The 26,747-nt window shown below is 39.3% G+C and overlaps 1 protein-coding gene across 2 annotated transcripts; it reads left to right on the top strand.

The window, feature by feature from the left end:
- The first annotated feature begins 68 nt into the window (after positions 1 to 68).
- EXOC5 (exocyst complex component 5) lies at positions 69 to 26,078 on the top strand. Of its 2 annotated transcripts, XM_021534639.3 has the most exons (19): positions 69 to 209; positions 4,686 to 4,777; positions 7,067 to 7,214; positions 7,571 to 7,765; positions 11,959 to 12,023; positions 12,465 to 12,493; positions 12,640 to 12,749; positions 13,233 to 13,277; positions 13,385 to 13,525; positions 14,594 to 14,676; positions 15,123 to 15,332; positions 15,581 to 15,616; positions 16,499 to 16,646; positions 18,681 to 18,789; positions 19,475 to 19,595; positions 19,984 to 20,070; positions 22,305 to 22,413; positions 23,363 to 23,578; positions 23,728 to 26,078. In XM_021534639.3, exons 1-19 carry the CDS (start codon positions 183 to 185, stop codon positions 23,914 to 23,916), a joined length of 2,160 nt encoding a protein of 719 aa, XP_021390314.1. In that variant the 5' UTR covers positions 69 to 182; the 3' UTR covers positions 23,917 to 26,078. The 2 variants fall into 2 exon arrangements, with proteins under 2 accessions (XP_021390314.1, XP_021390315.1); XM_021534640.4 differs by lacking the exon at positions 15,581 to 15,616.
- Positions 26,079 to 26,747: the final 669 nt, after the last annotated feature.

The raw sequence follows: 26,747 nt of genomic DNA on the forward strand, positions 1-26,747 counted from the left end.
CGTGGCCGCCCGGCGCGGCGCCATTTCCGGCGGGCGGAGGCGGCGCCGCGGCCGCCGCTGCTGCTGCCGGGGCGGGGGGACACAATGGGCGGCAGCGGCGGGGCGGCGGCGGCCACGGGGCGCTGAGGGGCCGCCGCCCTCCTTCCCTCTCTTTCCCTTTCCCTCCCTCCCTCCCTGCGGCCATGGCCACCACGGCCGAGCTCTTCGAGGTGGGTGCGGGCCCCGCGGGCGGGGGGCCGGCTCGCCGAGGGGACGCGGCGGGCTGTCGGCGGGGCAGGGCGGGCGGTGCGCGGGGCTGGGGAGCCGCGGTGCCGCCCCGCGGGGCGCGGTGCCCTCCCGGCCCCGCTGCAGGGCCTCGCTGCCGCACGGCCACGCCGGGCCCGGCCCCGCGCTGCCTTGCCCGGCCCCGGCGCGGTGGGAACGGCGGGGCTGGAGCGGAATAAAGGAATAAAGAGTTTGCCCTCCCTTTACTCGAGGCGAGGAAGGGGAATAGCTCGGCCAAGGCCACGCAGGAGCAGGACGGGAATAGCAGGAGTCTGTCAGATTCTTCCCGTGGGATTGCGGAATGCCCTACGTTGGAAGGGATGCACGAGGATCGTCTCCCTCCTGAAGGGAGCCTGCCAAAGGGATGGAGGGGGAATTCTTACAGAAATGTGTAGTGACAGGACAGGGGGAATGGCTTCAAGCTGAAAGGTTGGATATTAGAATAATACCACTCTCGACTGTGAGGGTGTTGAGGCCCTGGCACAGAGAAGCTGTGGCTGCCCTGTCCCTGGCAGTGCTCAGGGCCAGGTTGGATGGGGTTTGGACAGTGGAAGGTGTCCCTGCCCATGGCAGGGGGTTGGAACAAGATGATCTTTGAGGTCTCTTCCAACCCAAACCCTTCTGTGATTCTGTGGCTTCAGCTTCTGGCCTGGACCATGAACTCGTGTGATGTGGCCTGTGTTAAACAGAAAGTGTGGTGTCCCCACTTCCTCTTCACCCCTGTGTCATGGTGTCATCCCCAGGTGTCCTGTATTTGCTCTCCAAGTCACTCAAGAACTGGTTGTTTTTCTGGTGGGTTATTATTGGGACTCACATTGCCCAGCCTTCAGGAAAGGGTCTTCCATTTTCTCTGGAAGAACCCATCTCTGGGGTTCATGTAAATGCATTGTGTGCATTTGAGTTTGTGAATCATCGCGATGGCACACGAGTGTTATGACTCACATCTTTTGGTTTGCATAGCTTTAAAAAATAGCAGGACTAAAATACTGTGTTCCTGTGGCTGGATGCCAGGTTTTGTACCCTCCCTACACCACTCTAGGAGCCCCTTGATTTCTCAACATGATGACAGTGCCATTCTATTCTTTGTGGGGTGTTGAGTGTGAGGTGATTTGAATATGGAAAGAAAACTGTGTTTTGGCTGATTTGGGTCGTGCAACAGCTTTTTCCATTTTGCAATAGCAATAAAGATAAAATTGCAAATTAGGTGAGACTTTTGCCTGGAGATTGGGGCTAGAAATTATGCCTTTCCAACATGGAATCCAGTATTTCTGTCTCTCCCACTTTCAGTTCACTTTCACTCCAAAGGCAAGAGAGTTTTTGTTGATGTCCGCTAATTTAATGTTGCCTACTTGGTTAGTTTGAAATTTTTGCCTTATATAAAAACATAAAAATCTGCTTGTTATGGGAGTAGCCCTTAGCTGTCTGCTGAGGATGGAATTTGATTACCATATTTTCATGAGTGTGTGTTTTAAGTATATTTCAGTACAGATATGGGAACTTGTGCAGCAGGATCTGTGTTGAAAATGGGCATAACATGGACTGAATTCTCCCTCACATAACTTAAAGCATAATTTAACAGTGGATGCTTCTAAACTGGTTTTTAAACTGGCTGTGTCCAGTGTAGCTTCATTTGTAAACACCAGATCAAACCAGGTTATGACCCACTTCAGGCATATCTCTTATTAAATCAGGAGTATTGGCTGAATGGATGGGATCACATTAATTCCTCTGGAGCCAGAGGGAAGTTCAAAGCTGGAGAAATTGACTGTTGGGGCTCATCTGATAGCAGGCAAAGGACTTGCAAATGACATTTGTAATAGCTGATTTTCAGCAATTTCTGCAGACCAGGATAGGGGACTTAAAATAGGAGTTAGGCTGTCAGCTATGAGGAACCCTGTTATCAAGATAGCATTTAAAAAAGCAAACGTGTGTGGAAGATACAAACTAAAGTAAGAAGTTTTGGATCTGCAGTGGAACCTGGAAAATCATGTCTTAGAAAGATACTGTTGAACTTCATTTATTCTATATAAATCAAGTAGATTATTTCTAGCACACCCTCTGTAGAAAATTGAAAAGGGAAGCTCATTTTATTTCTCTGTTGATCCTGCACATAATAGCCACTGCAGTTAATATTTCTTAAATAATATAAAACACTATTTATATGATTTAAAAACTGAAGGACAGGTCTCCTGTGTAAGTATTCTTGAAAAATCAGGTATTTTCCAGGAAGGGAGGTACAGGTTTGTGTACACATGAACTCAAGGAATATTTAGAGGTATATAGAGGCATGATGGGGTGGAGAAAGATTTGCATTATAATATTTTTTTGGGTTCTGAGGCATCTACATCAGATTTCCTTAGGGGAAGAGGCTTGCAGAAAAACTTTATGAGTGTTGTTTTACAAACATGAAAAAATATTCAAAGCCATTATATGTGTTTGGGTGAATTATCTTTTAGTATGAACATCTGGGAAAGGGAGAAATGTAGAAAATGTTATCTGCACACACAGAGTGTCAGTAAACCCTTTATTCAGGGTTCTTCCATACTTGGCTTTAGCATCCTTGTAACCAGAGTGGTACCTCAGCTAAATTACAGGATCTTCAGAGGAAAAATTGGGGATTTTCATATAAAGGAGAAGTCCTGCAAAGAGCCCTGAGGTAATTGGGAAGCTGGAGGCCTCCCCTGAATGGAATGTTACTGCACTGAATGACTCATTTTACCTGTAATTAAATTACAAAAGTGTTCCAAACTTTTAGATCTCAAGATGGCATAAGGAGGGAATTTACACTTGGCATGAAACGTGGCATTGTGGCTTTTGATGAAGAGGATTCTTGTAAAGGAAACTTCACCTTGTGTATCAGGAAGGACTTGGTTAAAGAGATGAGTGACTTGGAGGGAAATTGTTTTTATGTGGTATCAGCCAGTTATTTCTGAAGTGTAGCCAAGGAGGCTGAGCACAACGTAGTTACTTGAGTCAGTCTGCATGAGGAGTTACTGAGTGATAACATTTCTGCCATGTCTATCAGGATTCAGCGTGTGACAAAGTATATTTAAAAAGCTTTTATCTTCCTGGTTAGTGGCTGGGCCTGACTGGATAGGGCATAATTTGTTTCTGAGGAAACAGACCTTGAACAGGCAATATTTGCTTTTCAACTCTTGGTTTTACTTTCAAGACTAACTCTGTAACACTGTTTTTCCCCTCCTTATTCCTTGTGACAAAGATTCAGAGATATTGATACAGTTACCAATGTAATACCTGTTTAGATCTCTTTATTTTTTACTATTTTCATTTTTTTCAACCAGTTTTATCAAAATCAGTGGTGGCATATTCAGTTGTTTCATCAAATACTCCTATTCACCAGAGCCACTCCCAACTATGCTTTGGGTTGTTTCACACTTCTAGAACTGTTGTTTCTTATGATTCAAAAGCTTTCTATAAAATCCTAGTGGTTGTGGGGATATTTTCCTTCCTGGTCTTACCAGTGCTGATGTTAGCACCTAATCACTGCTGCTGAAGTGATAAATACTATTTTTATTAATGATAGAAATTGGACTCTGTTTAGAATAATTTGGTATTAATTATGTGATAAAATGTTTGAGCTGGTGTGATTATTAGGCCAGCTAAAATAGGACGTCTTGAGTTTTTAAATGAGGCCTCTGCCTTCAGAAAATGTTGCTGGGTGGAGAAATAATCTTAATTCTTTACCCTTGAGTGGTATTTTTATGGAAGAACCAGCAAATATTATGGAAGAAACTTGTGTAACCTTGAGTTCTAGTATCACTCATACCCTGTTTTTTCTGCATGTGGAAATCAAATTCATCCTCTGTTTTTATGCCTCTTTTCCTCATTTTTATCTGCTCCGTTTCTGCAGATAAATGCAGAAACAAAATGCAGTGGGGTTGCATTCAGTGCCATCTCATGCTGGGTTTTTTGGGCTGGGATTTTTGGTCAGTTCTGTGTGTGGTGCCGTGGTGTGACAGAGAGTTGAACAACTGTAAAAGCCCCTTATTTTGCCACGTAATTTTTGTAGGCAGATGAATTCTCTGATGTGTTTTGCTGTGCAGCTGATGGCTGGCTAGGGTGGTGTAACCTCTCAAATCAGCTGCAGAGCTCAAGCACTTTGGAATGAAAAGCCACAAACTCAGCTGCAAATAATGTTATTTAGAGCCAGCTCTTCACAGACCTGCAGCACATTCTTTGCAAACTCTCTGATAATATCTAAACCTGATGTTCCAACTCATCATATTAAAAGCAGTGTTCTCAGCAATAAATATGTAAGCCCAAAAGGTGATGGAGTAATTGCCAACACTGTACTTTTGATTATAGTAAAGCTTCTAAACACTTTCAAAATGAGGTGTGAGCACCTGCTGAAGGAACAGCCTGCTGTGACACATTGTAAAGGTTTTTTCCTCTGTGGCCAGGAGCCTTTTGTGGCAGATGAATACATTGAACGCCTGGCATGGAGAACACCTGGGGGAGGTTCCAGAGGTGGAGAAGCTTTCGATCCCAAAAGGTAAAAAATCATCAAATTGCACAATGGTCAAAGTGGATGTATCTCTAATTGTACTGTTTTATTCCACAGATTTATTCCACACAAGCCTGTGTGCAGTGGTGCTGTGTGTCCAAGGGGGTTTCCATGTGGGAGAATTGCTAACATTTGTGACCATGAGTCAATTATTCAGAACTAATTTTTCAGTAAAGAGTACTGAAAAAGTCACTTTGTGATTGAGACCTTTTGAATGAAGGAAAATTGATATTGTGCTTGTCAGACAGTTGCTAGATTCAAGCATAATATGAGGCTTCACTGCTATGATAGTTAATGAGTTAGTTTAATGATTTTCTTACTTTAGTTTCCTGACCTGCCTTGTTTTAAGACACAGTAGTTTGCAAATAAAAGGCACAAAAAGGTAGAACAGCAAGAGAGGCAGCTCTGGGGACAAGATCTTATGATAAAATAATCTGACTTACTAAAATGTCAGCAAATGAACCTGACACAGTCAAAGGACATTTATTCTGGAACACTCTGGCTCTTTGGAGGTGTCTGAGAAGAGAAAGGATGTTTTTGAATTTCTAGCAAGATGCTGAACTCTTGACATTCAGTCTGAGGCCTGTATCCTATGCAGAGCTTTATGTGTGACTGAAGCAGGAAGAAGCCTGGAAATACACAGCATTATTCCCTGGAGCTCTTTCCCTGTGCTTCTGCCCAGTATATACATTAGGGTGGTTCATGATTTGCACAAATTCCTACTTAATTTTACAGATTTTCTGTATTTCTTCTGGTTTGCTTGTGTGAACTTCTGGAAGGCACTTCCATATTTTTCAGGACAAGCAAGCAAAACCTGCAACAGTAAATATTTTTCTTGTGGCATCTTCTAGTATTGGGCAGGGAGCCAAAATTAATCTTAAAAAAGAAACAGATATTTTTGTACCTATTTTTTTCTTTTCTATTTTGGAAGATGCTGCTTTTGTTTGCTAGAAAGGGCATTGGAGTCTTTATTTCTCATCTGTAAACCTGACCAGCAGCTGCCTCTTCTGCTTCTTTCCTTTCTCAATATACTGAGCATTGCTGCTGAATAAGTGCAGAGTTGACACAAGACCTGTTTAAAACACAAACCCCAGCCTGAATCAGTTTGTTAAAATTAATAGAGACTGCCTGAATGTCTCTAGGCTTTTGTTTGAAAGAATGCTTTGTTGTTTAAATTTGATATTCCATATACTTCTGTAAACTTAGATGTGTTCCTTGTGGTTTTCTGTGAAACCTGCTGCAGTGTCCTTGCTCTTGGGCTTCTGGCAAGCAGGGAGTGAAGGAGAGGAGTCACCAGCTTCTGCCTCAGTCCAGTTTTCTTTAAGAAAAAGAAAAGCTCTCAAGTAACTGACTGGGCTAAAAGCCTCTTCTGACATTAAACCTGGACAGCAAAGTTCTGAAATGTTTCAGATGTTTTCCATTTTTAGCATGAGTTTTATGGCTGTGGAGGATCTGGGAGTAATCCTTTACTTGACCAGTGACTGGGATATTTAGAAAATAAGAGCTGAAAATATGACTGAAATGGGACAGAATGAACAAAACCAGGAATGAGGAAGAGAGATGTTGAGAACAGAATGAAAAGGACAGAGGGAATTCAAGAATGCATTCAGATGTACTGTGATTGGGAGGAGTAAAATGTGAGTCTGAAAGAAAAGTTATGATGGGAAAGGGCAGAAAAACCCTCTAAAATGGGTATAGGAAGAAGTGAAGTCAGAACAACATGAAATTATGGCTGTCTCAGTTACCTATTAATAATTACTCATTGTAATGCTGATTTCTAACTTTACAGTAACATGTAGAATAGAGAATATTTTTCTGTTGTATCCCTTACAATGTAATGGCCTAAGCTTTCTTTTTCCATATTAGACTTATTTAGGGAACATGGGGATGAAGGGAATTCTGTATCTGTGGCAGAGCCATGTTCTTGAGTGATTGATATTTTGGTGTTCTTCTCTTCTTTGGCCCTCCATGCTCAGAGTTTTTGTGTTGTCATAGAGTGGTACACAACCAGGGTGATGTAGTTTTAGAACAGAATTTTAGAAACAGATTTTTTCTAAAATATTGAATGTTATATATAATAATAGTATTATTTTCTAAAATATTTAAATAACATTTAAATTTATTTATTTAAATCTAAAATATAGAAACATGTCTAAGTTGAACATGGTTTGATCAGCCTTGTATGCAAGTTACTTTTTTTTTGAGGTGTTTTAAACTCCTCAGAAGACCGTCTCTTTCAAACTAAAGTCTGTTTTCCTGTATTTTATTCTAAATCAGATTATTGGAAGAATTTGTAAATCATATCCAAGAATTACAGGTAATGGATGAAAGGATTCAGAGGAAGGTGGAGAAACTAGAACAACAGTGCCAGAAGGAAGCAAAGGAATTTGCCAAGAAAGTACAAGAGCTGCAGAAAAGCAACCAGGTAAATCCAAAGGGTAGAGTCAGTGGGAACCCGTGCAAGTTTTCAAAGCATCCTGTGCCCCTTTAACTTTTCTTGGTACAGGGTGTTGCTGTTTGAGATAAGAATAAAGAGGGTTTGATGATAATTTCTCCTGTCAAAGGAGGCTTATCTGCATGTTCCATTAAGAAAAAAAAAAAAAAAGTGGGGAGTCTTCACAATAATTTAAAGGAAGACTAAACTTTGAGTTGTGTGTGATTAATTAATTAGAACTTCTGAGATGCAGCACCTGAATTCGCTGGGCTTCTGCCTGAAGGAAATCTTGTGTTTCCTGAAGTATGTGAAATGGAAATCATGAGTTTAATGTCTGTGTTCTCCAGGTTGCCTTCCAACATTTCCAAGAACTGGATGAGCACATCAGCTATGTAGCAACTAAGGTCTGTCACCTTGGCGACCAGCTGGAGGGGGTAAACACGCCACGGCAACGGGCTGTGGAGGCTCAGAAGCTGATGAAATACTTTAATGAGTTTCTGGATGGAGAGCTGAAGTCTGATGTTTTTACAAACTCTGAAAAGGTAAGAGCTGTCAGCGGGATGAAAGCAGTTCAAAGCAATAAGCGGGACAGCCCTAATTACAAGCTGCTACCATGACTTACCATGGTCAGACTTCAAACCACTCAGTGACTGACTTGTTAAAGTTTCATTGTTCTGAAATGTAAATTAACAACACTGGGCTGCAGATTGCTGATAAAGCATTTGTATTCAGTGATGCTTAATGTGGCAATGTTGGCATTTTTCATTTTATGAAATTATCGGAGATTTGGGAAACGCTGGGAGGGCAACTTTGGAGTGCAATACAATATCTGCCTCTTTCCTTTGAACCCCTTGCCTCAGATCCATCCTGTAAAGCAGAACGTTTCTGAATGCAACTTCTTTGTGCAACTTTGCTCTGTTGGGTCAGTCCACTGGCCTTGGATACCTTTTTGTCACAGCATGCCTTTGGGCTTTGTATAGTCCTGTGGTTATGTCTCCACCCTTGGAATTTAGAGGAACCAGGCAGGAAAACTTCAAAGAAATGTTCAAGCATTTTGTTTTTCTTGTGCTTCAAGAGTACGTTTATGAAGCAAATACAATCTGAGTGGTGTGACAAACAGAAATAAACTGCAGGAAAATAATCCAGCTCTAAGCAAAAGGACACATTGGATTTTCCAATGCAGTTTAAGTAAAGTTGTTGGTTTGGGTTTGTTGGTTTGGGTTTTTTTTATGTGATGTATCCTGAAGAATCTTCCTTCTCTCCTTAAATTCTGTGCAGTGGTATGGTTGTAGTCAGGAAAAAAAATATAATATGTGGAAACAGCAAACACTTGATTTGTACATTCAGCAAAAAGATGTGCTTGAAATGCATCTCATGGAAGACCTGAGAACAGGTTAATAGTCACCCCTCCCACTGAGCTGGAGGTGTCTCTCAGGGAAATGAAAAGCTAATCATTTTATATAGTTGTATTCCCAAGGAGTCACTTGCACAGTGCCTTTTGATTCATAGTCTGTGGATATATGGTAATTACTAGTTGATAGCTTGCCCTAATTCAAGAGAGAGCAGAGAAAAACTTCCCTGATTTCCAAGGGAAACAGGTTTCAGCATAAGGAAAGTTCTTCTATGGAATGCCTTTCCCAGAGCTGCATAAATTTTTTCTTTTCTTTTTTTTCCTTAGGAGTAATAAAACATTCATTTTACAAATATTTAGTGGCAGCATGGTGAATAACAAAACATAAGTTAGAGAATGATGTGTTGTCTGCTCAAGAGGCTCAAAGAATTCAACTTCTACTTTAATTTGTAAATTAAAGTTTCATGATTCATCCTGTTGGAGAACCAGAAAAATTTGGTAGATAAATAGGGTGAGTCTGGGAAATTTGTAAACAAATGAATCTCTGTACACCCCAAAGAATAATAAGATACTCATCAAATCTGGAGGAAGACAAATGTAAAGGCCTTGAGTGTTGTGCCAGTCTGCAGCAGGAGGGTGTGGGAACACAAGCAAGAATTTCTGGATACAAGTTATCTTACTGAGGCTAATTTCAGCCAGGCGGATTCTTGAACTTTTTGCCTCCTGGTTTCAACAATAAGTTGAAGTGTTTGTAAAAGAGCCTGCCCAGACAGGAGCTGTTACATCTTAATGCATCTTTGTACTAAAAATACTTCTAAAGTATGAGATGGTAACAAATATTCTTAAGTGTGAACCCTTAGTGCTTTGCCAGTGTCTTCTGATCTTCAAACTGATGGGGGGTTTAGATAATGTTTTAGAGGATGTTATGATTTTTTTTGTGCTCTGCCAGCCCTCAAAAGTGTGGACTTTTCTTTGAGACATTGAGGGGACACTGGGAAAGGAGAGGCACCAAAAAGAATATAGTACAGTTATGCTCTAATTGATACTTTTCTCAGTAGTGTCTGTTCTTAACATCTGTTGGATTCCTTTCTTTCTCTACTCTCTATTTGTTGCTTCCCACTTTCTCCCAGCCATACTGAGCAATTTCTGACTTACCTCTGTGAAAGTTTTCCTTGCTGGTTTGTCCCTTTCTGTGCATTGTGTCTTCACCCTCTGAATCCTTATAATCCTTGTGCTGCTAGCTAACCAAGCTTTCTCCTGCACTGAACATACTTGAAGTGAGCAAATCACTCCAACACAATTAAACTATCAAAATGATCAGCAGCTCATTTGGTTTATCATGCAATAACCTTGTCCTGCTTAATAGGTTTACTGTTATTCTCATGTCCATTTATCTGTTTATGTTCTGTACTTAATTTCATTATGCCTTTTCACTTGTGCATGTTTTGTGTTAAAATTCTCCCTTGCCATTATTTCTCCATTATTTTTCAGTTGTTTTTTCCCAGATACATTATAGCCCTTAAGTTGTATTTTACAAAATCAATATTTATTTTGGTTTTAATGGTTTACAGAAGCCTGATTCAATTAAAAATTAAAGATGTCCGGGTTCAAGCAGAAACTGTGGAGAATTGATTTGTCATGGCTTCTCTTGTGCATAGAAAAAGTCCTGAGTTCAATAAAATCTAAGTTAGTTAACAGCTATTGTGTGAAGAGGAAACAAAGAAAATGATGTGTTTGTGGGATTTCTTGGTTGTATTTTGGGTTTGTTTTTTTTTTTTTTGTTTTGATTTTGTAGCTTTGGTGAATAACTGCTAATATATGGACAATTGTATAGACCCCAGTTGTTAGGTATTAATGTTGCTGCAAGCTAATAGAAATAACTGCTCTTTCATTGGATTTATTTGAGGAGTGTAGCAGCTTCTGCCTTAAGAGGCTATTGTAAGCTGACAGTTCAAAACATAAGCTGCTCTTAATAGTCAGAATGGATACACTTTGAGTGCCCCTATTTTTGCTGAACAACCAGCTTGGTGTGATGCCTGTGCTCTCTATTCTTACCTGTGTGTCTGCTTCTATTCTTGAAAAGTTTTAATCCAGCCTGCTCTAAGTGGTGGCAGAATAGGATTTCATTACTTCCTTCCCTCTCACTTCAGTTCCCTGGATCATCACTAATTGGAAGAACAAGATAAACTGCAAATTCTGCATGTTCACTATTGTGACAGCTTACAAAGCTTTTAGTCATCAAATAATTCATGTTGCAAAAGAGCTCTGAGACCCTCAAGCCCAGCCTTTCCTCCAGCACTGCCACGGCCATCGCTAAGCCATGTCCCCAAGTGCCACATCCACATGGCTTTGAAATCCCTCCAGGGATGGGGACTCGACCACTGCCTTGGGCAGCTGTGCCAGTGACAACCCCTTCCATTAAGAATTTTTTCCTAAATCCTCCCATGGGAAAACTTAGAATCTAACCCTCCCATGGGACAACTTGATGCTGTTTCCTCTTGTACTGTCCCTGTTCTCTGGGAGCAGAGCCAAATCCCCCTGGCTGCCCTCTCCTGTCAGGAAGTTTTGGAGAGTGAGAAGGTCCCTCCTGAGCCTTCTTTTCTCCAGGCTGAGCCCCCTTAGCTTCTCCTCATCAGATATGCTCCAGCTGTGTCAGGTTTGGCCCAGTCAACACTGCTTAAATCCACTCAAGTTCAGTTGCAAGCAGCTGCCTTCCCCACACTTTGAAATTTGTGGTTTCCATCATTTTATTCAACCTAAAGAAGCAGTCATTAAGCACCACTTAGATGCATGTCCTGTGCTGATTGATGGTGGAAGAATAATTGATAAAAGGTTCTGCTGCCCAGAGCAGAGGACAGATTTGCATGCTGTGTTAACCTATTTATTAACTTTTGTATTCATGCACCTGTTCTTATTTTTTAGCTTTGTAATTACCTGATTTCCATCTTGATTTTTACTTTGGACCTCAGAGTTTATAATTTCTAATACATCTTACATTTCTCCTTTGGGAGCGTGCTCTGCTTTGATCCCCTTTTTCCCCTTTCTTCCATCTCCATACCAAGCACAGTCATGGCTTTTTTTTTGGTATGAGCTGTTTGTCCAGACAGCTCACACAGACATCCACAGACATTTCCAATGGGAACATGTAATGTGACTTTTCATCATATTTTGACCTATATTACTTTATGTTAAAGAAAAATACCTTAAGCATCTTAAAAGTACATCTGGGAACTTGGAGGGGTTGATCTCTTCCACGGGTATGTCAACTCAACCAGCTTTAGGGATAGGAACTTTGTGTATGAAAATTGGACAGTGCAGGGGGAGGAAGGAACAGCCCAAAATCAGAGCTTCTTTAACAACTCTGTCATGTTTTCTTCTCGCCAGATTAAAGAGGCAGCTGATATTATTCAGAAACTGCATTTGATTGCACAGGAACTGCCTTTTGACAGGTAAAAATCTATCTGAACATCTTTTTAAGAAAGTAAATCTTCACACAGCTATGATTTTTCTGATGCTTCCCTTGTCTCCCCTTTTGGTGCTGTGCTTCAGGATTCATGGAGCTTTTGAGCTGGATTGTGTGCTTATTTCTCTTTATTCTCAAATTTGTGTTCACGCACTCATGTTGTAGGATCATCTTTACATACACATCCTAAACTGCTTAACAGACTTTTAATGGGATAATTTTGCTTTGCTGACTTAATGCTAGATTTGAATTAGATGCTTGTAGGTTTTTAGGGATATAAAGCGGGGGGGAACTTTTCTGTCATCTTTGTGCTGCATGTTTTCATTTTTAAGCAGAGTGCCTGCTGTTCATGATCCAGGATGCCTGTGATTTCTCATGTGATGTGGATTTGAATTTAATCATGCTATTTTTTTTTTGTTGTTAACAGGTTTTCTGAAGTAAAATCAAAGATAGCAAGTAAGTTATCTATCCAGTTCAATCCATATTGCTGTATTTGAATTGTTAAAGATTATTAAAGAAATAAGCGATACTGTCAGTATTACAGTTTTTGCCTGAATTACGTAGCCTGATGGGTTTTTGTTGTTATCCCCTTTCCTCTCCAGGTAAGTACCACGATTTAGAGTGCCAGTTAATTCAAGAGTTTACCAGTGCTCAGCGCAGAGGAGAAATCTCCAGAATGAGAGAAGTAGCAGCAGTTTTGCTTCACTTTAAGGTAAAAGCTGAGGGGCTTAATTTAAATATGTGAATAAAACCGACCCACGGCACAGTAAGTGCCTGTTTTGATTGAATGTATTTGTGTGGGCACAAGCCTCACGTCAGATAGTGTGTCACTTCTGGACTGAGGTGTTCAATCTGAAATCAAGTGCAAGGGAATAAGAGGCAGATGAGAGAGATTTGGGGCAGCATCAGTGGAGAACTTTCTAAAATAATCTCTTCTTGCATGGGTGTGACCTGACTTCTATGCTTGAGAAAGAATGCTGAAACTTGAGGTATAAATCCATGTAGAGTGGAGTTATGTTAGATATGTAACAAAAATGGGTTTGGAAAAGTCTGTGCTTTAAATGAATTCTGTTTGTTTTTTGTTTTTTTTTTTTTTAATTAACTCTTTCACAAGCTTTGTATTTTCTAGATTTTGTTTTGTACTGAAAGCATGAACAGCCTGGTCTAACACTAAGTTGTTTTGCTCCTTCCACAGGGCTATTCCCACTGTGTTGATGTGTACATAAAACAGTGTCAAGAGGTAATGCAGTTTGTTTTACATAATTTCTTTATTCACATTGCATTATTGATTTATTTAGTCCTATAGGCTGTTGTAAATATATTCTAAAATGTGCTTCTCAATGCTAGGGTGCATTCCTGAGGAATGATGTCTTTGAAGATGCAGCCATTCTCTGCCAGAGAGTGAATAAGCAAGTTGGAGAAATCTTTAGCAATCCAGAGACCGTGCTAGCCAAACTCATTCAAAATATCTTTGAAGTTAAACTTCAGGTATTTCAAATTTTAACACATTGAAGTTCATTGAGGAGCCTCTTAATAAAAAAATATTTTATCTAGTGATAGCAATTAATTTGCAGTATTTATAATCTTTGTATAAGGGTATAGGATCAACTCATTGCTCTGTAACAATTAGGACAGATAATCAAGCCCATATAAAATAAATCTCCTTGTGCTCTGAATACAGAGCAAATACTCAAACTCAATATGTAAAATTATTAGGGAATTGCTGTGTTTGTTGGGTAATTCATGAGATGTCATACTCAAGTTTGATTCCTTCTCTATGCCCCCTACCAAGAATATGTCAGGAAAAGAACTTCCATATTTCATATCTTCGATTTGCTCATTCTTGGATTTGGTGTGATATGTGAGGTTAGCATTGAATAAGTGGAAATAATTTATGTTGTGAATACTGTCTTGCATCTAATGCAATATTTATGAAAATCTAGAATAATTGAAAATACTAAGTTTTTCATCCTGCAAATACACCCACTTAAGTTCTTAAAGTCAACAGCATGACTTTCCTTGCAAAAAGCAGTTTCCCTGGGGATGTTGTTCTCATAATGTAGAGATGGAGCTTGTGTTTCAACCCCAATTTTGTGTGTCAGTTTTGAATTGGTATTTTATGGTAAATTATATTTTTGTCCAAATATTCAGTGATAAGAAGGCTGTAGGCTTGTATCTGCTTTGTGTGTGTATTATGACAAGCAAATATGTAACCATCTCCTTTTCCTTGTCAACTGCAGAAAGGCTCTGAGGCCTCTGGTGCTTTTGATTCTTAAAGTGAGGGGATTTTGTGTTAGTTTGTCAGACATATTTTCAAAGCCATCTGTCTTTTGTCTTTGCTTCATACAGTAATATTTTGTATTATTAAATCACTTTCTTCTAGAAGTGTGTTTAACACCCTGTGTGGAAAATGCAGGAAGTGTAAATCAGAGATGTAAGGGAGAGATGAATTTCCTTTAAGTAAGATCTACACTTTGCAGGAAATTCCATATAATGTAGGAAGTAGTGACCTGTGGTTGTCAGTTGATCTTCTAACAGATGTATCAAATTTTGCAGAGTTATGTGAAGGACCAGCTGGAAGAACACAGGAAATCAGATGCAGAACAGTATCTTAAAAACCTCTATGATCTATATACAAGGTATTTATATATCAATGATGAAATAATTGGATTGAAGCTATTGGAAAATAAACAGATTCATTGTCAAGAAAAAGAAGCCAAAAATGTAAACTTCTCATAAAAGCTGATTTTTTTTTTATGTCTATTAACCTTTACAATGATGGGTTTCCTGAGGCAAATTTAAAATGGCCATTATTGTTTTCAATGGGTATTATTGTGATCTTCAGGAGTAATTTTAAAACTGCAAAAGCCAGTCCTCCCCATCTCACTGGCAACTTGATTGCAGTGGTGCTGTGTGTAATTAAACATGAATTATGTGAAATTCTTTACTTAAATGTGAAACTGCTCCAAGTCTTAATCACCATCAGGGTTCTGTTGTGCTGTGTACTTTACAAACGTGTAATGCTGTAATTCATCCACATTCAACCTTTTCCTCCCCTTCCCTTCTTTGTTTCTTTTGCATAAAGAACCACTAATCTGTCAAGCAAATTGATGGAATTTAACTTGGGTACTGATAAGCAGACTTTCTTGTCTAAGCTTATCAAGGCCATTTTCATTTCCTACTTGGAGAATTACATTGAGGTGGAAATTGGCTATTTGAAAAGTAGGAGTGCTATGATTCTGCAGCGCTATTATGATTCCAAAAACCACCAGAAGAGGTCCATTGGCACTGGAGGGTAAGTTCCTTTTGGGAAGTTTGATAATTCTGAAGTGGAAGGGAGGTGGTGAGGGGAGAAAGGCTGTACTTGCCATGTCAGATGCACAGTGATAAACTGCCAAAGACCTACAGCTTTTTATAATTTGCTTTCACTTTATGTTCTGCTCAAAAGTGTGTTGCTCTCAGTACATGTGAAATGTACTCAGTGCATGGTATTTGTACATACTGGAAATGAAAAATACCAGTTAAACCTATGTTTCAACTTAGGATCCAGATCCACAAAAGGACTGAAGCAAAACTAAGGTACCTAAAGCATGTATATGTGTGTATCTAAAAGCATACATTTTTTTTCACCTGCCCAGGTCTTGTGGTCCCCTCCCAAGACCTAGGAAGGGGAAAAGACCATAGCAATGTCAGTGAGAAAGCTCTTAGTGAGCCCAGAAGATGCAATGGACTTAGAGAAAGGTAAAACAAGACTTCATTATCCTCAGGGTAGAAAAACTAATGAAGGAGTAGTGAGAAGTGGGATAGGAAATATTAAAACTTTTGCGAAGCAGAGGTGCTAAAGCTACTGCACTTTTCAAAGAGCTGCTGAGTTCAGTGTGTCAGGAATGAGGAATGATATGGAAAAAGCAGCAATGAAGTAATTAAAAGCAAAGATGAAAATTTAATTTTCTTGGGGAAAATTAAATTTATTGTAGTGCGTAACTGTATGGGTTGTTTTATGCATGGAAATGTGTTGAAGCATGCTTGACTAAATAAAGAACTGCTGAGATAATGGATGAGGATGAGAGGCTTTGTGGGTGTGGATGAGATAGGAAGCTCTCATTAGTGTTTGGAAAGTGCAGTGTGACAGAGTGGATGGAGGCTGAACCTGTCCACAGAGCAGAAGTGCTGTAGGATTCCAGTGAAATCAATCCTCCTGCAAGGGGAATAGCTGCTCCCGTGTGTGAACGTGCCATTCCAGAACACAGTTGACCATGGAATCAGAGGTGGTAGTTTTGCATTTACTGCCAATTTTTTGTTTTTAAAGCTTGCAAGACTTGTCTTAATGCTTGCACATCCTAATCCGTGTCTTGGGTCCTGTTTTTTGAGTTAACAAGTAAAAGATCCTAAATTGTTGTTGAGTTTGAGTGCCAAAATTTCCACCTGGTGAAATCTTCTTGGGGTCTGTCTTTGTTCCAGTATTCAAGACCTCAAAGAGAGACTAAGGCAACGAACAAACTTACCCCTGGGGCCAAGCATTGACACACATGGGGAAACTTTCCTGTCACAAGAAGTGGTGGTTAACCTTTTGCAAGAAACCAAGCAAGCTTTTGAAAGATGTCACAGGGTAAGTTTGCTTCCCGTGACCTCCCTTAGTGGTATAATTTTGTGTGGGAGATTAAGTCTTGAGCTTAAGTTTCTGGTTGAGGTGTGATAGGAAAAGAAAGGACATTTCACGTTGTCTCTTGTGTTTTTCATGGAAATGGAACCACAGTGGAGGCTGAGGGTTAGTTTTTCCATATGGATCTAGTTGTAATTTGTGAGGATTAATTCTGGCTCTTTTTGGAAGAAGTGGGATGGTTAAACCTACTGGCTGCATTGCTTTTCTTACTAAATTAGACCCAAAACCTGAGAAACCATTAGTGTGGTTTTCTTTTCTTGCTTTAAAAATATGCTGAATAGTTCAACAGTTGTTTTCCTGCCTCAAGTGTAATTTCTTCTTACATTAGTGAATAGTCACCAATAAAATGCTTGGTAACCCTCTACAGTTCTTTAAATGCTTCAGTATAACATTAAAAAGGTATTTTACTTCTGATTAAATTGCTGGTTTTACTGTCATCAATCATACTTGTCTGGTACTGGTGTAAATGAAAACCATTGAAATTCAATTGCGGACTTAAAAGTGATTTTTTAAATTAGCTAAACTCACTGATTTCTAGGAAATTTTAATTCCTTTAACATTCTTGGTGAGCTTGGGGCAGAAAAAACTTCAGATATTTAGATGTTTTAATATTTTATAAACTGAGTGGGACCAAAGACAGAACAGGGTGCAGACACAGAACTGTTACCTGCCCACCCTTGGGGTCACCACCTCCCTCAGGGTGAGAATCAGTGACTGTAAGGCAAGCAGGTAGATCATTATTTTTCGCAATGTCATAGTTACTAGAAGAAGTTGTGAAATTCATGATATAAACTGTTTTTTTCCACATGTGCACAACCTTTTGTTTCTGTTGAGATCAGATTTAATATAAATTATTTTAGAAGAATTGTATTTGAGTGGAAACTCCAATGGATCTGGCATGTAAGGAGATTTCCAGAATTAGAGTTTTAGAATTTAGGGGTTTGTGGTCAAAGCAGCTCACTGTGCAAAAGATAAGATAGTCCCTGGCTAACTAATTGTGGTATTTATGTCACACAGCAGATGTGTGCAGGGTTCTGCCAGCTGTGACTGCTTTAGGAAAAATAACTTGGTAGTTTTGATGTAGCCATATATTGAAACATTTCAGTGTTTGGGGGTCTCTGCTGTTGGGTTTTTGAGTTTTTTGGGGGGAAATACAGCAGAAATATTTGTGAGTGTTGTGTAAATGACCTGCAGCTGCAGTAGTAATCTTTCTTCCTTGAAGCTTTATAAAAGTCTTCACCTAATTCCTTAGGAACCAAAGCTGTTTTTCCTAGGTACAAAAGCCCTGTCACATTTTTCTTTAGAAAAGGGATTTACTGACAGGTTGCTGTCCAAAATCCCATGTTGCTTACAGCTCATCAAAGTCCAGATGCTGAGTGTAAATGTGGGCATTGCTGCACTTAATAAAAGTGTTCATGCTCCACTGACTCCAGCTGAACTGTGCTAAATGTAGCCCAGGTTCAGCTGCATTATTTTTGCTCCAGTGCTAAAAGAAGACAAACTGGAGCTCCAGCTAACCCAGTGTCCTGCTTCTCACTGTGGCCAGTGCCAGGAGGGTGTTAAAAGAATAAAAATACAGGGTATGCATAGAGTAATCTCTTCTGTATGCATTTTCCCAGCATCCAGTGGCATGCAGGTTAGGCAGTTCCTGAGACTGCATCTGGAAACTGTTGTAAGGGCTATTAATTAATATCTCCTTTTATTATTACTCTTATAGTTATTATTAGAAACTGTTAATGCTTTTACTTATTGTAGCATCCTGTGGCAGGTTCAGTTTACTATAAATGCTGAAGAGTTTATTGATACTATAGGCTGTTCCTGAATAATTCTCTGTATGGATACTTTTCATTTTCAGTAAAATTCCAAATATTCTGGAATACTTGTTACATTTTAAGCTTATCCCCTATGCAATATCCAATAAACTTTCAAATCTATGTAGAACTGACCTTTAGGACATTTTTTTTTTCTTTTTCTTTAAAGCTCTCTGATCCCTCTGACTTACCCAAGAATGCTTTCAGAATTTTTTCTATGCTTGTAGAGTTCTTATGTACCGAACACATCGATTATGCATTAGAAACTGGCCTTGCTGGTGAGTACAGCATTTCCTGAGCATTTCATCTCCTTGGCCTTTCTGTGCAGATGATCTTTGCTGTGCCTTATTGATTGGCCTTGTTCAGGATGTGTTGGTTAAATTAAATCTGTTTTGTGTGTTTGGGGGTTGACATTTAATAGCTTCTAAAGTGTAACTTTCATTTGGGGAATTGATGCACAGATGGAAACGTGCTTCTGTCTTTAGAAACATTTTTATCACAGAAGCAGCTGGGACATCAGCATTCCCTACCTCTGTATTCTGTGTCATAACATGAGAATATTTTTGTATTAAATCTTAATGTTGATAGGAATTCCGTGCTTGTTTGTATATTTGTGTGCTTCGAGTGACAGGAAATAAGAAAACTGCTTGCTTAAAGTTAAAATCTTGACAGTGAGAACCTGTCTGTCTCATAAGACAGCATCAAACACACATTCTGGAGGAGTTTTTAGATTGACTGCTCTGTTTTGCCATCAGAAATATTACCAGTTAGGTATTTCTGTGTTTATGCTTGTTACCAAATAGCTACGAGTAGAACTCTATATATGGCACCGTGGTAAATTTTTGAAACTCTAAGCCTGTGCTTTAAGCATTCATGGAAAAAATCTGCATATTTAAAAAGCTATCATGCTAATTATAAGAAATGCATATTGTTACAATTCTAATGAAACCTCCTTTGCTTCAGGCATTCCCTCTTCTGATTCAAAGAATGCAAATCTTTATTTCTTGGATGTTGTCCACCAGGCCAATACTATTTTCCATTTATTTGACAAGCAGTTCAATGATCATCTGATGCCATTGATCAGGTACCTTTCTTTTGATTAACATTTGCTCTGGTCTTTTTTTTTTTTTTGGTGAAGAAAGCAATTTTTTTTCATTTCTCATCTCTATTAAGAAGAGTTTATGCTTGGGGTAGTTCAACTTGATATTGTGGGAGGAGGAAGAAGGGAACTTGGTTTCTTTGGAAACAAATGGGAGAGGGTGAGCTCCAGGAATACTGATAGGAAGGAAAGACATGTTGCTCCTTGGAGATTTTACTGCTGCATTCCAGGTGGGACTCAAGGGGGTTTGTGGCTGTGCCATTTTCCTGCTGGGGTGGGAAATCTTCACTAGATCCTGTTGGAAGAACCAAACCCATCAAACAAATTAGTTTTGATGTTTTAATACTGTCACACATCTTCTATACTGTTGCAGTTCTTCTCCTAAATTATCTGAATGCCTTCAGAAGAAAAAGGATATCATAGAACAAATGGAAGTGAAGCTGGATATGGGCATTGATAGGCAAGTAGAGATTAAAAGTTTCTCTTAATCTTTTAAACCACACCTTTGTGATATATGTTAATTGGCCTTTTAAGAATGAATTATTCCTCAACTCAAAATTGATTATTTTAATTTTTTTTAACAGATAAAGATCCATTATTGTGCATAGGAAATTTAGATTTTGTGTGGTTAGAAGGTCATGTTTTCCATGGCAGATTTCTGACCCATAAAACGCTTCTGGAAGGATGTTAAAGGATTTTGCTTATGTTGAAAGAGTGCAATAATTCACTGTTACCTTATTGTCTCAAACCGGTGTTTTTCTACTTTGAAAGAGGGAGAAATGATGATTGAAATAGGTTAAGCACTTGCAGGATTTCCATTAGGAGCAAGGTTTGACAAAAATAGGTTAAATGATTTGCTGGAATCTGTGCAGTGCTATGGATTAGACCGAGTCGTGGAAGTCTGGAGACCTGGAATAATTTTGATTCTGACATTGACTTGCTTTGAGGTTGTGACTCATTTAATCTTTTTTCTATTTCTCAGAATAAAAATTAGGGGATAGCTATAAAAATTGTAAATTAAAATCACAGCTGTTTTGCAGCAGAGGAAAATAATAAATGCAACGAGCTTAATATTAGGAAATGGAGCTGTTGTGTGATGTCCTACTTCTGATTTGGTGTATTATTTTCTGCAAGTGCAAGAAGAAGGTGGAAATAGGGGATGTAAGGTGGCAATTGAGATTTTTAGCTGCTCCTGCTGCAGATGACCTTAGAGGTTTAAACATGAAGTTGGAAGCACTTTAAGCACTGAGGCCATAAGCTTAGATCTAGACAGATACAGGTCAGTCATCAGTATTGCAATGGTTTGTATCTGTTTGTGTTAAATAATTAATCTCTTAAAGAATAAGAGAATAAGTTCTTGTCAGAAGACAGTACAATCAAAGATTTGGATGAGGAATTAAAAAAAAAATTGTGTTTCAGCACATAAAAAAGAGATTAGTTTTGAGATGAACATTACATGTAAAATGTTTTTGTGAGGCTGTTTCATGCTGCTTTGTGGTGCCACTGATGATGTTGAGAATTGATTGTCCTGCTTAAAGGAATAAGTTTAAATAATAAAGCAAATTTTTGAAACATTCATGGCTTCAGCTTTATCTAATCTGGAAAAGTCCAAGTGCAGCTTCTTGAAAACCTTTCACAGCAATTGTCTACCTCAGTAGAAGTGATTTATTAGCCAAAAGAATTAGTTCAACTGGTTTTCTCTCAGAATGTATTTCGTGTAAACAGCCTTCTGGGAGTATTTATTCCAAATGGAAATTGAGGAGAATGCAAGATACTATTTCTTTAAATTTCTGTTGGTATGTGGACTTGGAACAAAATAAATCTGAAATACAAGCCTGAGCTCTGCGCATAGGAATAAAAGGAGTTTTTTCCTTTCTCTGGATACATATATTCTTCTCCACCTCACCCCAGCTTGAATCCTTCAAGGCCTGGAATGTCCTTGACAGTTTTCTTTGGGAAGGTTGGGGGAATGAGGGGGGTGAAGGAGAAGGGAGGGGAAGAGAAGAGAGCCAGGGGGATGTTCCTGGCCAAGGTGGCTACTGGGAGGGGTTTGCAGCCTCTGTAGCCTGCTTTGCTGTTTGACCTTTGCTTTGGACTCGAAGGAAAGCAGAGCCTTGACCTTAGATAATGTTCTGAACAGATAAATCCTATAAAGGAGAAATAATTGATGCTGTAAAGCTCCATTAGATTTCTTGGAGCAAGAGAAATACCAAGCTCTGGCAGAGGAAGAAGTTTCTTCTCCCCCCTCACCCTTCCTTCATTTTCCAAGTGTTTTCTGGGGCTTGCTTCTGACTAATATGCAGTGTGATCTAATTCTGCTAAATTCTTTGGAATGCTTCCTTTGGATTCTCTCTGTGCTGAAGGATGCTATCCAATGTCTCTGAAGAGCTGCATTTGAATGGATTACCTCACAATTGATGTGTCCCCTTTAAAAGCAGCAGGCTGCATCTTCTGCTCCAAGACACTGAACTTGGAGGAAAGAGTTTTTAGGGGTTGTTTTTGGCTGATGCTCCTTTTTATAACTGCTTCAATAAAATCTTTTCTATAGAAAAATGTTAGATGCTGTTTTTTTTTTTTCCTCATTGCTTTATGCTGCTTAGTTTTGTCCAGAATCGTGTCAGTATATATAAATATAAAAGTCAACAAAATGAAAAAGTTCCCTTCAAAACCCAATCTGTATTTGTAACTTTAAAGGACACTGAATTGTATGATTGGACAGATGAAGCATATCTTGGCTGCAGAGCAAAGGAAGACAGATTTCAAACCAGAAGATGAAAACAATGTTTTGATTCAATATACAAATGTAAGTAACCAAAGTCCCAGCTCATGAGTGTTTCCAGGTACAAGATGCTCCTTACCAAACTCCCATTAGACAACATGTATAAATACTTAATTTACTTCCATCTTGCACCAAGCACCTCCAAACTCTGTTGTGGACTACTTTCTCAAGCTGAAAAGGAACATGAGTAGTTTTTATCTAGTGTCAGACACAAATCAGTGAGTGCTGGAGGAACTGGCTCATTCTTCCCCCTCCCAAGAGCCCCAAATTTGGAACAAGGCTTTTAGCTGATAATTAGCTGTAAGCTATCAGTTTCAGAAAATCAATTATCAGGTACTCTCCAGTTGCTGGGTGCTTTTTCCTCTCAGAATGGCAGGAACATGGCAAAGCATCACAGGTACAGCATGAACATTTTGCTGCACAATGTTGTCTCTCCAGTGAGTGTGTCTGAATGCCAGCCTAGGGGCTGCTGGGATGGCTCACATTAGGGAAAGAGGCAGGGAGGAGGAGGGAACAAACTCAGTGGGAAGAAGTAAAGGCATTCCCTGAATGCCTGCAGCCAGGTGGGAATGGGAAAAGTGCAGCAGTAGGACAGAGGGTGTGGTACTCTGTGGGAAGGGTGAAAATCCCTGTATGGCTGTTAATTTGGATTTATGATTGTGTCTCACAAGAGGTTTTTAATCACACACCCCTTTGGTGAGTCACTAAATTAAAAATCCACATTGAAATGTTCTATTCTGAACTGATAGGAGCTATAACTTATTTGAATATTTTCTTGCATCCATCTTTCTACTTGCATTTTTGCATCTTTGTGTGGCAAATAAAAAGAAATGTGGAAAATTATTAATTGGAGAATAAACTTTTACAACACATCATTGAGATTAATCTGAGTTAGTAACTGATATTCAGCTTATGATGTGGAAGAAATTAAATTACCTAATTCTTACTTACTTCTTTTTATTTTTTAATCCAGGCTTGTGTTAAAGTGTGTGGGTATGTTAGGAAACAGGTGGAAAAGATCAGGAATTCCATGGATGGCAAGAATGTGGACACGGTTTTGATGGAGCTCGGGGTCCGTTTCCATCGCCTCATCTATGAACACCTACAGCAATATTCCTACAGCTGCATGGGAGGAATGCTGGCCATCTGTGATGTGGCTGAGTACAGGAAGTGTGCCAAAGACTTCAAGGTGAGCCTGTCCATGAGGAGGGACTGATGGTTGTAAATCCTCTCTCAGGAGGAAGAGTTTTGAAGATGTAGATGGATATTCTGTTCTAAGACTTCAAGCAACTCTAATTATTTCTGGTTTTTTTTTTCTTTGTTTTCTCTTGCCCACAGATTGCGCTGGTCTTACAGCTCTTTGATACCCTGCATGCACTTTGCAACCTTCTGGTTGTAGCCCCAGACAATTTGAAGCAGGTTTGCTCAGGAGAGCAACTTGCTAACCTGGACAAGAACATCCTTCACTCCTTTGTCCAGCTGCGTGTCGACTACAGGTCTGCTCGTCTGGCTCGCCACTTCAGCTGAGAGCATGGCAGGAAACCTTGCACCTTTGGGCAGCCTCAGTTAATTTAGAAAGCACAGGGAATTATTTTTTACCAACCAACCATGGGTGTAACTTTTGTGGGACAGTAAGTGTTCAGGATAAAGCAGCAGCCATATTTAAACCTGGCCATGTAGAAGGCGAGCAGGTAAAAATCTGGATGATGTTTCATGTTAGCTCAAGTTCTCCCAGTGAAAGAATTTCACAAATCTACTTGCTACTGAATTTTTTTTTTTTTAATTGGAAACATGTTGGTGTAGGAGAGCAAATGGTGCATTGAAAGTATTTTAGTCTTCAATATTGAATTATCAGATACCATTTGTTAGACTTGAACTACAGAGCATAGCGTAGGTAATGGATTACATAGAATAGACCAGTGTAAAAACATTCTTCATCAATTTTAATGACTTAGACTTCAGCACAGCTAATCATAATCAAATTATCTTTGATTGGTGTTTCTAAGTCATTTCTTTCATTTAAAACATTATCCTGCTCAATGTAATTTCTTGCTCTAATTAATTAGCTTGGAATTTCTTTGAGATGTAGGAGTAAAACACTATCCCAGAAAGACGTAATTTATTCATTGTGTAGGATTCTAAACAGAATTAAAGTGGTAAAAAGTTTTGGATTTTTTTTATTTTTGGTTCTTTGGCTTTGGTTTTTTGGTGGTTTTTTTTACCTAATAGTCAAGGGCCCACTGGAATGTACTGGCATTGTATGATCTGACATTATTGTTTCTGTTTGATACCAGCACACTGAATTTTATATATGCTCCTGAAGTAAATGCAGCTGCCTTGCCTAAGGCATCCTTATTACAAGTGAAGGTGCCCATTGTTGGGTTACTATAAAAGAACTTTTTTCCTGTCTTATTTTGTATGTAAATAAATTCAAATTCTAACGAAGTGAAAGGATAAAATGTAGCCCAGTTTTTGCTGTGTGGCAGGAATGGCTCCAGCAAAAACCTAGAGTGGCAAATTCTTGTGCTGAAGAGAATTGATCCTCAGTGCCTGAGCAATATAAAATGTTGAAGTGTGTGAAAGCTGCCCTTCCACTGATCAAACTGATGTTGGACAGAGGCTACTCTTTGTCTGTTGTGCTCCAGAGTTTATTCAGGAGCTCCTGACACGGACCCACAGTGTGCACACAGTGAACTGAAGCAGCAGTAGTGTTTGAAACCTCTGGGGTGGCTTTTCCACAAGCAGCTGGAAATTGTTGTAAATAGACCTTTTTTTTCAGAATGGGCTCTTGTGGAAACCAGGTTGGAACTGCAGTGGAGTAAATCCTTTCTAACATGTTCCTTCTACTGTGGGCTCAGCACATTATGGAAACTACATTGTCTCCCATCTCCAGAGCAGCATTTCTATCCACTTTATGGGTTGGTCAAAGAATTGTATTTTCCTCTTCTGTAATGAATTCCCAGGTGGGGTCAATATTGACAAGACTTGTTGGAACTTCTCTTGCTTAGCTGGGGTTCTCCTGCTTCGTTTTGGATTTAGGGGAGCATTCTGTCAGTAAAGAAGGGAATGGTTGCCAGCCTGGCTCTCAGCATCCAGGGAGTCTGGCTGCTCTGCTCTGTTCCTTGGCCATGGCAAAGCCACAGAGGGGTTTGGACACTGCAGGAGGCACCTGCTTGTGCTGCTGCCATTTTTGTTCCAAAAGCTCTGATGTGCATTCAGATGATACCTCTCTGTTACCTCTGCAACTGAAAGCCAACAATTTTAAGGCTGTGGTTTTATGAACCAATACAAAATCTTTCTATTTAAAAAAAAAAAAAGTGTCAATTTGCTAACACTTCAGAACAGTGAACATCATCTTGAGATTGCAGATCACAAAAGTGCTTCAGAATTTGTTGTATGACTGTTTGAATTTTTTTAAGGTTGTATGAAATGTATTTACCATATTCCTTGCTTTATTAGCTGTGTTTTCCATGCATATGCTCAGTGCAATATTTCCATTATGCCTGTTAACAGGAGGCAGCAAAAAGTAGGTGAACACTTAGATGTGTAAACTCTTCCTCAATAAAAAGAATTCCTTCCAAATACTTTTTTCATTTCATTTCCATGTTCCTCAAAGATATTTATACTCAATTGTATAAGCCCTTCTATTTAAAAAAAAAAAAAGAATAAAAGTAATTTTACTGACCAAATTTAGCACTGGTGTGAGCTTTCTCCTTCCTTTAAAAAAACCTCCCCATGCACACACTGAAAGTTTGTATTTCTGGAGAAGGCTGCATTGTCAGTAAGTTTATTTTATAATACAAGTTGGGTTGGGATGGGGTGGGGGAACTATAATTTTCACACATTTGTAAGTTTAGAGCCCTTATAGCATATAATTTAGAAAAATATTTCCAGTGGCTTATGAATGCAATAAAATAGTATCTAAAATACAAATATGCCTTTTAATGTTCATATAATGAGTTAAAGTATTGCCTGTCTAATGTTCCCTCCTACAACATGGGCATTTATTTATCAGGCTGGCAGCCAAACCTGGGAGGGGGAGAGTGTGTGTGTGTGTAATTATGTTGTCTACAATTGGTGAAAATGGCTTTGCAGTAAACTGTTGTAGGCTGGAAAAGAAGCTGTGGGTTTTTTTCAAGTCCTATAATTTATCAAGGTCACTTGCTATTTTGTTCTGTTTGTGTGTGCACAGAGGGCAGGAAGGAATTCTGTAACAATCCTTCACAAATAATGCAAAAAAGAAAAAAAGGAGGGGGGAGGGAACAACAGTTTTAGGAAATATAAGCTAGAGAAACAGAGGGTAAGAAATGAAGAAGAACATGAACTAAAAAAGGATATGGAGAAGGAGCAGTTTTAAA

The sequence above is a fragment of the Lonchura striata genome, chromosome 5 (genome assembly GCF_050655825.1).
Source record: "Lonchura striata isolate lonStrDom1 chromosome 5, ASM5065582v1, whole genome shotgun sequence".
Classification (NCBI taxonomy): Eukaryota; Metazoa; Chordata; class Aves; order Passeriformes; family Estrildidae; genus Lonchura; species Lonchura striata.

Excerpts from the sequence above, each read along its gene's own strand:
- EXOC5 (XM_021534639.3), top strand. The coding sequence starts at position 183 with ATGGCCACCACGGCCGAGCTCTTCGAG. Across the intron at positions 7,215-7,570 it reads AGCTGCAGAAAAGCAACCAG|GTTGCCTTCCAACATTTCCA; the intron begins GTAAATCCAAAG and ends TGTGTTCTCCAG. Across the intron at positions 14,677-15,122 it reads CTCTATGATCTATATACAAG|AACCACTAATCTGTCAAGCA; the intron begins GTATTTATATAT and ends TTTTGCATAAAG.